Source organism: Littorina saxatilis, linkage group LG4, assembly GCF_037325665.1.
Source record: "Littorina saxatilis isolate snail1 linkage group LG4, US_GU_Lsax_2.0, whole genome shotgun sequence".
Taxonomy (NCBI): Eukaryota; Metazoa; Mollusca; class Gastropoda; order Littorinimorpha; family Littorinidae; genus Littorina; species Littorina saxatilis.
In genome coordinates this window covers 29,399,314-29,412,371 of record NC_090248.1, presented here as the reverse complement: position 1 = coordinate 29,412,371, position 13,058 = coordinate 29,399,314, and the positions used below count along the sequence as shown (strand labels likewise).

General features: G+C 42.3%; 1 protein-coding gene across 1 annotated transcript in view; it reads right to left on the bottom strand.

Annotated features, from left to right (window-relative positions):
• Positions 1-11,922, bottom strand: part of LOC138964434 (uncharacterized) — a 38,025-nt gene extending 26,103 nt beyond the window's left edge. The window contains exons 1-4 of the mRNA XM_070336386.1: positions 11,751-11,922; positions 6,653-7,649; positions 1,733-1,852; positions 386-555 (exon numbers count right to left, since the gene is read on the bottom strand). Of these exons, the coding sequence (XP_070192487.1) occupies positions 386-555; positions 1,733-1,852; positions 6,653-6,980 (618 nt within the window). The 5' untranslated portion in view covers positions 6,981-7,649; positions 11,751-11,922. The remainder of the gene's footprint in view (positions 1-385; positions 556-1,732; positions 1,853-6,652; positions 7,650-11,750) is intronic.
• Positions 11,923-13,058: the final 1,136 nt, after the last annotated feature.

Here is a 13,058-nt window from a genome sequence, read left to right as displayed (position 1 = left end):
ATAAGATAAGATGAGTTGAGATTTGATGAGATTAGATGAGATGGGATGGGATGGGATGCGAAGGGTGTGGGATGAGATTAGATGAGGTGAAGTGAGATGAGATGAGATGAAGTGAGTAAGATGAGATGAGATGAGATGAGGTGAGTAAGATGAGATGAGATGAGATGAGGTGAGTAAGATGAGATGAGATGAGATGAGATGAGAACATTTGAATTCCCATTTTCATTATGACACAGCGATGGAACGTTTTCTTTCGGCACACACACTCACCCACTCAAACACCCCCCCTCACACACACACACCACCCCCTCCAAACACACACACCGCCCCCACCACCTCCCCACTGCCCCTCCACTGTGACAAGCCCACTATCCTGGATCCTGACCTTAATCTGTACTTTATCGGAGGGCACCGTCCTAAAGAAGTTGGGATGAGGAGTGCCCCCCTCAGTTAAGGAGGCCAGAGTGGCTGAAGGACTGATGATGGGGATGGGGATGCTGCGCATGGAGTCAGCTGTTTCTTCGGCTGTAGAGCTACGGGTAGGCCCAACGATACCTGTCAAAAAGACACAAATGACAATATGACACAAACACATAGACTGTGCACGTCATACATGACAGAGACTATGCTGGTTTTCATTTTGAACGATCCCAAATATACGACTCAAAATGTAGATCTTCCAATAGCAATACTTTTGGCACCCCTCTGTGGATGCATGCTCACGGGTCTCTTCACCCTTGGCGTAAATTCGAATTCTGCAGTTGTTATTCCCAAGGTTTATTAAGTTGATGACATAATAAAGCTCTCTTTTATCAGGCTTCTTTTTTCACAATTGCTTTCAAGAAATGTAAGAACTGAGAAAGAAAAAAGAAATTTCCAAAAAGAAAGAAAAAAAGAATTGAAACAAGCAAACCGCAAAGGTCCGCAAAAACAGGGATAACACTACAAATAGAGTGTACACCATGTACATCAGTGTACAGTGTACACCATGTACATCATAGACACCACTTTAAACTTTCCCCACGTTTTTACATGGGATAAAGCATCCTTCAACTTTGGTACAGAGACATCAGTACAGGCGTTTACATGGGATAAGAGTACGAACAACCCCACTCCATTACACTAGACGCTCAATGTCAATAGGAAGCGACCATTTCCGTTGTTCGTTGACCAGGGATCCTGTGCAGCTAATACAAAAAAAAATGTGTATAAGCTAAACATCCTTCAACCCTGTTTAGTCGGCCGCAGGTTAACTGCAGCACACTAATGAATACCAAGTTATCGGAGCCCCTAGTTTTGAGAGAAATAAATACGAACAAAAACCTCATTTCTAGAGCTTAATTATTAAGTAAATACTAACAAAAACCTCATTTCTAGAGCATGATTATAAAGTAAATACGAACAAAAACCTCATTTCTACAGCATAATCATTAAGTAAATACGAACAAAACTTATTTCTAGAGTATAATTATCAAGTAAATACGAACAAAACACTTATTTCTTGAGCATCATTATTAAGTAAATACGAACAAAAAAACTCTTTCCCAGAGCATAATTATCAAGTAAATACAAACAAAAAACTCATTTCTACCGCCTCATTTTTAAGTAAATACCAACAAAAACCTCATTTTTGCAGCATAATTATTAAGTAAATACGAACAAAAACCTCATTTCTAGAGCATTATCATCGAGAAGCAAACATAAAACGTCATCAAAACACAATCATACTAACCCAGCCTTAGCTGCGGAGAAGAGTTATTCTCGGCCTGACAGCCGCTGTACAAGTCGACGTAGTCCAGAGCATACTGCACAGCACGCGTGGAGGACCGACAGTCGTCCAGAAGATCAAACCCTGCAACAGTCAGCAGAATGGTTGATAACAACGAAAGCCAAGAAAAAGATGCTGAATTGGTCTCGCGTGTGACGGGCGAAGTGGCCCAGTGGGTAAGACGCCAGCCTCCCAAGCGGAAGGTCGTGGGTTCGAATCCCGGAGGGGGGGATGTATAGAGAGAGGGAGAGAACGAAGGAACGAACATTTCCAATTCATTTGTGTAATTCTGGTGAGTCTGTTTTTACATTTAGTCAAGTTTTGACTAAATGTTTTAACATAGAGGGGGGAATCGAGACGAGGGTCGTGGTGTATGTGTGTGTGTGTGTGTGTGTGTGTGTGTGTGTGTGTGTGTGTGTGTGTGTGTGTGTGTGTGTGTGTGTGTGTGTGTGTGTGTGTGTGTGTGTGTGTGTGTGTGTGTCTGTGTCTGTGTGTGTGTGTGTAGAGCGATTCAGACTAAACTACTGGGCCGATCTTTATGAAATTTGACATGAGAGTTCCTGGGAATAATATCCCCGGACGTTTTTTTCTTTTTTTCGATAAATGACGTCATATCCGGCTTTTTGTAAAAGTTGAGGCGGCACTGTCACACCCTCATTTTTCAATTAAATTGATTGAAATTTTGGCAAATCAATCTTCGACGAAGGCCGGGGTTTGGTATTGCATTTCAGCTTGGTGGCTTAAAAACTAATGAGTGAGTTTGGTCATTAAAAATCGGAAACTTGTAATTAAAATTATTTTTTTATTAAACGATCCAAAAACAATTTCATCTTATTCTACGTCATTTTCTGATTCCAAAAACATATACATATGTTATATTTGGATTAAAAAAAATCTCTGAAAATTAAAAATATAAAAATTATGATCAAAATTAAATTTCCGAAATCGATTCAAAAACTATTTCATCTTATTCCTTGTCGGTTCCTGATTCCAAAAACATATAGATATGATATGTTTGGATTAAAAACACGCTCAGAAAGTTAAAACGAAGAGAGGTACAGTAAAGCGTGCTATGAAGCACAGCGCAACCGCTGCCGCGCCAAACAGGCTCATCACTTTCACTGCCTTTTGCACTAGCGGCGGACTACGTTCAGTTTCATTCTGTGAGTTCCACAGCTTGACTAAATGTAGTAATTTCGCCTTACGCGACTTGTTTGTTGTTGAGATTCTCAACACTTGTTTAAAATTCCTTGTCAAATGCACAAGAAGTGCAACTTGATGTGTATTTTCTGTACACGGAAGATCATCATCCAGTTTAAAGTCTTTGAAAAGAGTTTCTCATGCGACACAACTATTGCTGAACAGCTATATTTTGTGTCTGCAAAAAATGTCAAAAAAGACTTGTGTCCGCAGAAAAATGTCGAAACAGAATATAAATGGGCAGCGCATTCATATTCATTTTCGTCGAAATATTTTTTGCATGATGAATGTTCACTTCAATGCATTTATAACACAGCAGTTTATTAATGCCTCGAATAGAGATATCCAGCAACTTCCCCGCGTAACACCAAATAATCACAGCCATCAACATTTAGTTACAGTTGCACTAAAAGGCATGGGGCAGATGCTAAATAGGAGGAGGTGTTGGTGCACGTCAACAAAGAGAAAGAGGGAGAGAGGGAGGGCGCGAGAGACAGAGAAACACAGAGAGAGGGAGGGGGGAAGAGAAAGAACGAGAGAGAGAGAGAGAGAGAGAGAGAGAGAGAGAGAGAGAGAGAGAGAGAGAGAGAGAGAGAGAGAGAGAGAGATGGGAGAGAGAGAGAGAGATGCGGGAGATGGGAGAGAGAGAGAGAGAGAGAATAAAAAAGAGATAGAAGAAAGAGAGGAGAAAGAGAGAGAAAGAGAGAGGGAGAGAGAGAGAGATGGATGGATGGATGAATGGTTTAATTGTATAACCAGTGTTTTGGTTTTTACAATGACCGAGAGAGAGAGAGCGAGAGAGAGAGAGAGAGAGAGAGAGAGAGAGAGAGAGAGAGAGAGAGAGAGAGAGAGAGAGAGAGAGAGAGAGAGAGAGAGAGAGAGAGAGAGAGAGAGAGAGAGAGAGAGAGAGAGAGAGAGAGAGAGAGAGAGAGAGAGAGAGAGAGAGAGAGAGAGAGAGAGCACTGGTCCTATATGAGTCTTTTCGGGTTCACCTTTTGTCACTTTTGTCCATTTAGCTTGACACCATTACATATGTTTTTATTACTGGCTTAATAGCTGTTTTGCTTTCAAAACTATGTTAGCAATACATCTTGCGGAAAAAGTAGCTTCGGGCTTGTACGCATTACTTTGGTATGTAGAGAATCCACAAGGAAATAAAAACCATTCGCGTAGTTTTTAAAATGTTAATTTAAGAATATGACGCATACACGACGCACTGCTCAACAGAAAGAACAAAGTTACCTGAGCCGACAAAGACGATCTTCATTCTATCCGTTTTTCCTGGTGTCAATTCCATCCCTTCCCCCACATTGGGACCCACTTTCATTGGCAGCTGAAACTACTATCTGGGGTTTTCTGCAGTGCCCAACAACCTTAAAGATACCATCTGTCCCGCGTAGACACGTGTTTCTATCACCACAAGAGTGAAAGGATGCTTTTATCCCATTCAAAAGCCTTGAAAGTGAGGCTTTTACAGGTGATTGAGAGCATCCTCACACTTGGACACATATTACAATTCTACAGCCCATATAACTGCTACCGGTTGGTCCGGTGTCAGAATAATGTCACTGGGTGAGACATGAAGCCTGTGCTGCGACTTCTGCCTTGTGTGTGGCGCACGTTATATGTCAAAGCAGCACCGCCCTGCTATGGCCCTTCGTGGTCGGCTGGGCGTAAAGCAAACAAACAAACAAAATATAACTGCTTTTTGTGGAGAGTGGGCATTTTCGTCGTCGTCGTCGTCGTCTTCTTCTCCTTCTTCTTCATCTTCTATTTTTGCGTGATTAACTTTGTAACTTACAGTTTAAGTCTAAGTTACACCCATGCCAAATCTGACAAATAAATTCCGAAAAACTTCACTCCACGCCAGACGCAGTCATGCTGTTGAAACTTAGTAAGAGTCCCAGTGAAGGGCTGTTCTTATCCCGTGAAAAGCTCCAGATATATCATTATCAGCGATGGCGTCCATACTCGCTTGCATGGGAATGATTCCCAAGCAATAAAGGTCGTCGCTTTTAAAGCACAATCCTTCCCGTGTGAACAATAATTTCGTCTCAACATCTCAGATGTGGCCAGGCTTTTACATGGACTAAGACTATCCCTCCACTTGGACACGTTCCAACATTCAACACCCTGACAGCTCCCCGTGCAGAGTGGGACTTTTTCAATTTGTTTGTTTGCTTGCTTAACGCCCAGTCCACCACGAAGGGCCATATCAGGGCGGTGCTGCTTTGACATTTATCAATCAATCAATCAATATGAGGCTTATATCGCGCATATTCCGTGGGTACAGTTCTAAGCGTAGGGATTTTTTTTATTTTTTTTCCAATTTATATTGCGCACATATTCAAGGCGCAGCGATTTATTTATGCTGTGTGAGATGGAATCTTTTTACACAATACATTTAACGTGCGCCACACACCAGACAGAGGTCGCAGCACAGGCTTCATGTCTCACCCAGTCACATTATTCTGACACCGGACCAACCAGTCCTATAGCACTAACCCCATAATGCCAGACGCCAGGCGGAGCAGCCACTAGATTGCCAATTTTAAAGTCTTAGGTATGACCCGGCCGGGGTTCGAACCCACGACCTCCCGCTCACGGGGCGGACGCCTTACCACTAGGCCAACCGTGCCGGTAACTTTTTCAATGAATTAATTTCTAGTGGACACTAGTGTTAATCTGCAAAACAAATTCGTCACACAAACAATGAAACATCTCACGGTGCACAGACAAAACAGACCACAACACGGTGGCCTAGTGGTAAGGCGTCCGTCCAGTGAGCGGGAGGTCGTGGGTTCGAACCCCGGCCGGGTCATACCTAAGACTTTAAAATTGGCCATCTAGTGGCTGCTCTGCCTGGCGTCTGGCATTATGGGGTTAGTGCAAGGACTGGTTGGTCCGGTGTCAGAATAATGTGACTGGGTGAGACATGAAGCCTGTGCTGCGACTTCTGTCTTGTGTGTGGCGCACGTTAAATGTCAAAGCAGCACCGCCCTGATATCACCCTTCGTGGTGGACTGGGCGTTAAACAAACAAACAAACAGACAAAACAACCAGTCAGTTGAATGTTGGTATGTGTTCAAGAGGAGGAATAATCTCACCCTGTGTACAAACCTGGGAATATCTGAGACAGCAAACCGACCTGTTTTCGTGAGAAGAACTGTGCCACCTTCGACAAAGGGGAATGAACTATCCCAGAAGGAAACCGGCGGCCTCCAGAAACAGGCGGATTTTTCTCGTGAGAGGAAGGAACCCCTTTTGTGGGCCAACGCTGAGAATGTCAGTGACGACCAATATGAAAAATACTTTCCATACCGCGTCGTGTGTGTGTCTTGTTCAAGAAAATTCTCACTGACGAGTTGGTCACAGTTAGAAGAGTGGCTAGCCGGTGGTCTACCACAGTAAAACTAGGTCACAAATTGCAATTGTATTTTCCTAGTTTCCAGAAGACTCTTTGGGAGGTCTTGCCATCTAGACGGACACACACCACACACACACACGCGCGCGCACACAGACACACATACACACACGTACACACACGTACACGCACGCACGCACACACACACATACACACGCACGCACGCACACACACACACACACACACACTGACACATTGACACACACACACATCCCCATTTCCACACACCCCCCACACACACACACACACAAATCACTCACCAAACTGCACTCCAGGGATGAAGCTCCCATTGCCGTGGGGGTCAGCGTTGAGTTTCTCGCACACCCACTGGGCAGCTACGTACAGCTGCAGGGCCTCTTGCGACACAAGACCGCAGCCCAGAATCTGGTCAGCCTTTCTCAAGCTGATGGACAGGCCGAAACGCGCAGGGGCATCGGGATTCCACGACGTTCTTCCCAATGAGCACGTGCTCTCTGCTGTATTCGCATTTGCAGGTTGCGTGGTTGACAAGATGGCGCCCACAAAGAGAAGCAGTAGAGGGCTAGGTCGGAGGAGGAGAAAGAGGGTGTAGGGGTTATGGGTTTCCATTTTGTTGTTGAGGAGGTATTCGAGAGTTGAGGTGGGTTTTTGTAGGTGGGTGGGTTTTTTTGCCGTGGAGAAGGCTAGAAGAGATTTGACATTTCGTTGACGTTCTTCAATGTCTTAATGCTGCTTCCGAAAGTGTACCTGTCTTTTTTCTTTCTTCTTTTTTTCAAATCGTATTTCATTTATTCTTTAGGTGTCTTTTGTGTGTGTCTGGGTTTGTCAGTTTTGCTTGCCGTCTTTCTCTCTTTCTGGTCTTTTCTTTCCTTTTGAAGACACTTGGATTCCTGCGATTTTAAAACGCTTATTGCAGGACACCCTTTATCCTCTTGCTGTAGTTCCTGGTGCTAGTCTTTCACGTCCTCTCCTGTTCTGTCATTCTTGCGCTTGTCCTTCAGTGGAAGCACTAGCTGAGCCATTCTGTTCCTTGAAACGTGTACACGGCGGACTCAATATCGTGATTCGTATTTCCGTGATGACTATCTTTCGGCCTGAATGTCACACGTCTTTGACTGAGAATCACATTTTGGACGATATACGACTGTCATCTGTGTTGATATGTTTGTCACTTGGAGTTAAAAACTAATAATATCACACAGGGTGTTGTAGCATCACAGAACTTTCGAACATATTCCGGTGGCAGGTTGAAGTCATTGTCGGTTTTTCATAACATTCCTGAAAAAGGTGAAAGAGTGCAGTTTAGCTTACTTGTGCATGCACGCACAACACAACACAGCCTAAATTATGCATAATCAATAACCAAACAAATAACACCAGCACTATGGCCGTAACTAGGACTCGATCTGTCTTTCTTCTATTTTCAGCAATGAACCGAATTGCAGAATCGATGTGGTTATACTGTACAGCATGAACAATTTTTTTGAAACTCCAGCCGCTAAAAGGGCAATTAATTCGCCTGATAGGCTACGCCAGCTGTTCGTGTTGTTTTAAAAAGGAGATTGATCCTAATCTGTCCCTGAGCATGAGTATGTTTTGAGTCACAATTCAGAACTTTTTGGGATTTCCATCGCTGTCTGTGTGTTCGGTTGCATATATACTTGTACACAAGAATACTTTCATGGACAAGAAAAAGGTGTGATTTCAGAAACACAGCCGGTTGGTATACACTTTGATGCGTGCAAGACTGTTCATGAATCTTTTCTCGAGTTCGAGAATAGGGGGAATGACATTGTTATTGTAATAGTGGAAAAATACATTCAGACGCGTTCAAACAATAAAAGCAAGCTAAAAAAATAAAAAAAGAGTAAAAAAAAATGTCCTGAACAGTAACAGATACTTCGGTCTTTTTGTGATATAAATTCATGAAACAAATCTCACTCTCCGTCAGGGTGTTGATTCTTTGTAACTGTCCCAGAGGAAGGATTTTTTCCCCATGCAAAAGCCAGGCAACATCTGAGATGATGATGAGTCGAATTGTTTACACAGGAAGGACTGGGCCTTTAACTGGAACACCCTACTCCCTTTACTCATTTCAGCCTGCCCATACCACGCTCACAAATCACCCTATCCCTTGTGTGGTGTTGCACGATAGCATCTCTTTGCTGTAGGTATTATATGCATGTGCGTCATTATTTGCAGACAGTATTGGCAACAATACCCCCCGCGGGTTAGGGGGAAGAATTTACCCGATGCTCCCCAGCATGTCGTAAGAGGCGACTAACGGATTCTGTTTCTCTTTTTACCCTTGTTAAGTGTTTCTTGTATAGAATATAGTCAATTTGTGTAAAGATTTTAGTCAAGCAGTTTGTAAGAAATGTTAAGTCCTTTGTACTGGAAACTTGCATTCTCCCAGTAAGGTAATACATTGTACTACGTTGCAAGCCCCTGGAGCAAATTTTTGATTAGTGCTTTTGTGAACAAGAAACAATTGACAAGTGGCTCTATCCCATCTCCCCCTTTTCCCCGTCGCGATATAACCTTCGTGGTTGAAAACGACGTTAAACACCAAATAAAGAAAGAATTGGTAACAATCGTGGGTCAATCCCTTTCCTAGCTAATTGATACCACACATTCTGCAACTTGATCAACATTTGTGAACATACAACTGGGAATCTGTCATAACACGAAAAGCGGCATACGCTGTGGGGATTTGATAAAAAAGAAGAAAAAAATATATATATATTAATATATGTGTAAAAAGAAGGAAATCGGTTTCTGGAATGGAATCAAAAAGTTTAATTCCGATCACTACCCATTTTGTTGACTGCTAACGTTGATCTTGTCAAAGCTCATGACATCAGTGAATGGGGTTCCGACACTGTACTTAAAAATGTCATAAAACGTTTCAAATAAAAGTCAAAGATGTAATCACTTGCGTTTGTCTACCAGTACCGTAACACACCAAATCTCACAAGAAAACCCATACCTAAAACAAGTTAACACTTGGGAACACGTAAAATGCAACAGTCAAACTTACGGACACACAATAAAACCAACCCAGTGTCAACATTTCACATCATGCACAAAAAACTGACAAACATCAAAAACAAAAACAAAACAAAAACATCAAAAACAAAGAAAATGCCAGCCCAGTCTCTTTCAATCACCAATGTGAAACTGGCACCCAACACAAACAACAACAATGACAACAGACATAAAACTATACTAACCCCGTATCACAAAATGAAACTGTAGGCAATGAATCAGGTAGGATTATAGTAATCCTCCACGCTTTATTGCTACAGACACAACAAAATAAGGACCAGGGATGTTGCCACAAATTTGTGCTGATGGGACAAATGTCCTGACTTAATCAACATGAATAGGACATTTGGCCGGCTTTAACAAATTTGAATAGGACATTTCAGGTGACCTACATTGTGGTCGTACGCATTATCATCTGCTATTAACTGTTCTCTCTTCATGTCGTCTTTTCTTCTCTTTTTCTCTTATTTGAGATGGCTTTGTTCCATATATATGATTACTTTCAAAAGAACCCACTCTACTGAAACCAAGAAATTACTCCATACCTGAGAGAGACCGATTCTGTACCAGTGGGCTACATACAGTGACTGGATATATAATTATAATGAACCGATGAATCGGACAGTTGAGGCAATTAATCGGTCTATGACCGATGTTCGACGCCTTGCGACATCCCTGAAGGACCCAGTGTCTAATTGAATTTCACACAATATGAAAGAAGCACCCGACACGTATCACTATCACAACCACAGAAACAAAACAAAAATGGACCCATGTGTCTTCATTAGTTTCATACATGATGAAATTACCCTGAACTCCTACCAACACATACGAATCACAACCACAGACGCAACAATTAAGAACGTAGCGCGCCTTACTTTAACAGAAAACGGTACTGTCTCGAAGACTACTTCCTGATTGTACGAATGGAACTGGAATGAGTAATTTGAATTCTGACCTGTGTAAACGCCACCTACAGGGAAACCCACAGTGCGCTTGCGGCTACCCGAACGAAACAGCTGACCATTATTTGACACATTGTCCTTTGTACGTAGATGCTCGCCTGTCTACAATAAACGCACTTCCTGTTAATTACAGACATGTTGAAATATTGTTAAATGGTAGCGAAAACCTCTCTTTGCACCAACAAGCTTGTTTTTGAAAGTGTCCAATCGTTTATCCATGAATCTGGTCGTTTCTGTTGATTTGACTCAGTACCCATATTCATGCCAACAAACCTTATTTTATATGCATTTTTCAAATGTATATTTAGCGAGCTACTGCTTACTTGCCACAGGACTATGGTTTGTAATGTACTATGTATATTCTTATTTGTATGCGCTGCCAACTTCATCTTTTATATGTACCTACCGTTTTCTCCTCCCTCCTCCACCCTCCCCCCTCTTCCTCCTGCTAGCTTTATCTTATTCTTTCTGATTTACTTTAACTATGCTCTTCTTGTAGATAGTTCAACAATTGATAAGTAATGCTTGTCCGACATCATATTTGCGTTATTTTCCTACTACGTAGGGCGCGTAATATAAGCGTTTGCTTGAGTTCGTGTCCCTATTGTTTATCGTTGTATTTTTGTATCATGTTTGATTTAATAAAACATTGTTTAAACCAACGGAACTGACACACAGACAAAATATGATTCGAGTGTTTTCGTCAGTTTCACACATGATGAAACTGACACCAACCCCAACACACACGATCGAATCACAGACACAACAACAATCACGAACGCAGTACCTTAACTGAATGTCTCAAACCCCCAACCCCATTTCCTCGTCGTACGAATCACTGCCAGTCACAAGAAGTACCACAACCCCAGTGTCTTCGCTTAATTTCACCTCAAAAATCAGTCAAGCAATCTTCAAAACCAACCATGCACGCCGCAAGTCTGCTACAGCTGGCCGAACCACACAACAGCGCCGTATGCCAACAAGGCCTTACCTTTTTTAATCAATAAATTCCGATCCCCCGCCAGAGCCCTACGTCAACATGAAGAGCTGGCGTACAGTATACTTACCTTGACCCTAAACGACAACCCTGTCCGTCTATCACCTGTCCTGTTTTTCCCCACTTTGTCCCATAATCAGTGTTGATCAGTTTCACCTTTACACTCCATAAATTCAGTAACTCTTTACCGTTCATTCATGAGTGTCTCGATCTGTCGTGCTACTGTTGTGATGCGTGACACGGTGAGTCACCGAGATCAGTGATAGAGTCGCCACGCTCAGCGAAATGGAGAGAGAGAGAGAGAGACGAACACACACGCACACATGTTACCGTCATACCTGACAGTCTATAAACACACCTGTCACTTACCTTGTTCTTCTCCCTCGATCCACGAAAACACAGAGTTGACGTTCATCTCGCCTCGCGAAGATAGTATCCATGACTCGGAGAGCCCATTTTGGAATGGCGTTGGTTGCTACTGTGTGAAAAGCCTTCAATAAAGCAAGGTGTGTTTTTCTACTGGTTCACAGTGCTTGTAACCTCTGTGGGTCAAGATCATTTTTAGTTCCGGGTCAGGTCGAGTTTCAACTGCTTGTGGTTCGCGTTGCGTTCAACGTACAGGTAAAACACAGGCCCATGAAAAGACTTCGTTTAAGAGAAAAACGTGTTTGCAGGCATCTAAACACCACTAACACCAGTACCACAACAATGAAGGACACACGGTAAAAAAAACAAAAACCCACAAAAAACAACTTTTACCTCCAAAATATCCAACACTGAATTCCAAAAAGTTAATTTTATGAATAGTTAAAAAATACATTGTAGGTACAACACATAGATAAATAAATGATTGAGAAAACAAATTACGAAGAAACAAACAAACAAACAAATAAATAATGACTAAATGCAAACGTCAGTACCGGTCACTGTAACACGAAATTTTTACTCCACGAAAAATTTACTCCGGAGTAAATATTTCGTACGAAATTCTTACTCCGAGTACACTTTTCGTACGAGAAAAGAACTCCCCAAGGCACGAAAAAATTACTCCCTCCACGAAATTTGTACTCCCCATTTTTTTTAGTTCCAGTAAAAATCTCGTACGCAAAAATGGGATGCGGGCGAAGGGATAATGCCAGTAAGTGATCTCGCGCACACGAATGTCGCGCTACCCTCCTTCCACCCCTTCTACCACCAAGACTAACGTACAGGGGACAAGTGAGTAAAAATTTCGTACACCTGGCATGGGAAGTTAAATTGCTTGTGTTGGGGTGAAGTAATTTATTCGTTATTTATTCGTCAGGGGAGTAAAATTTTTGTACGAAATGTTTACTCGGAACTCACCTGTCTTGGGGAGTAATTTTCTCGTCTAATGGGGGAGTGCTTTTTTCGTAAATGGAGTAACTTTTTTGTACGAAATGTTTACTCCGGAGTAAAAATCTCGTGGGAGTAATTTTCTCGTGTTACACCGGCCATTTCAGAACTGCTTGCAATGCAAAGTGTCAAACTTTCGACAATACATTCACGATATGATATTGGTAAAGGTCGGATATCATGATTCCACATTCCTTCCAGTGCATGTTTAGAAAGTGACCTTTCTGGCATCGCTGAACTCGTTGAGCCTGATTCTATGACACTTCCAGTCCAGATGTGAAAAGTTTAACTGTATTCGGAATT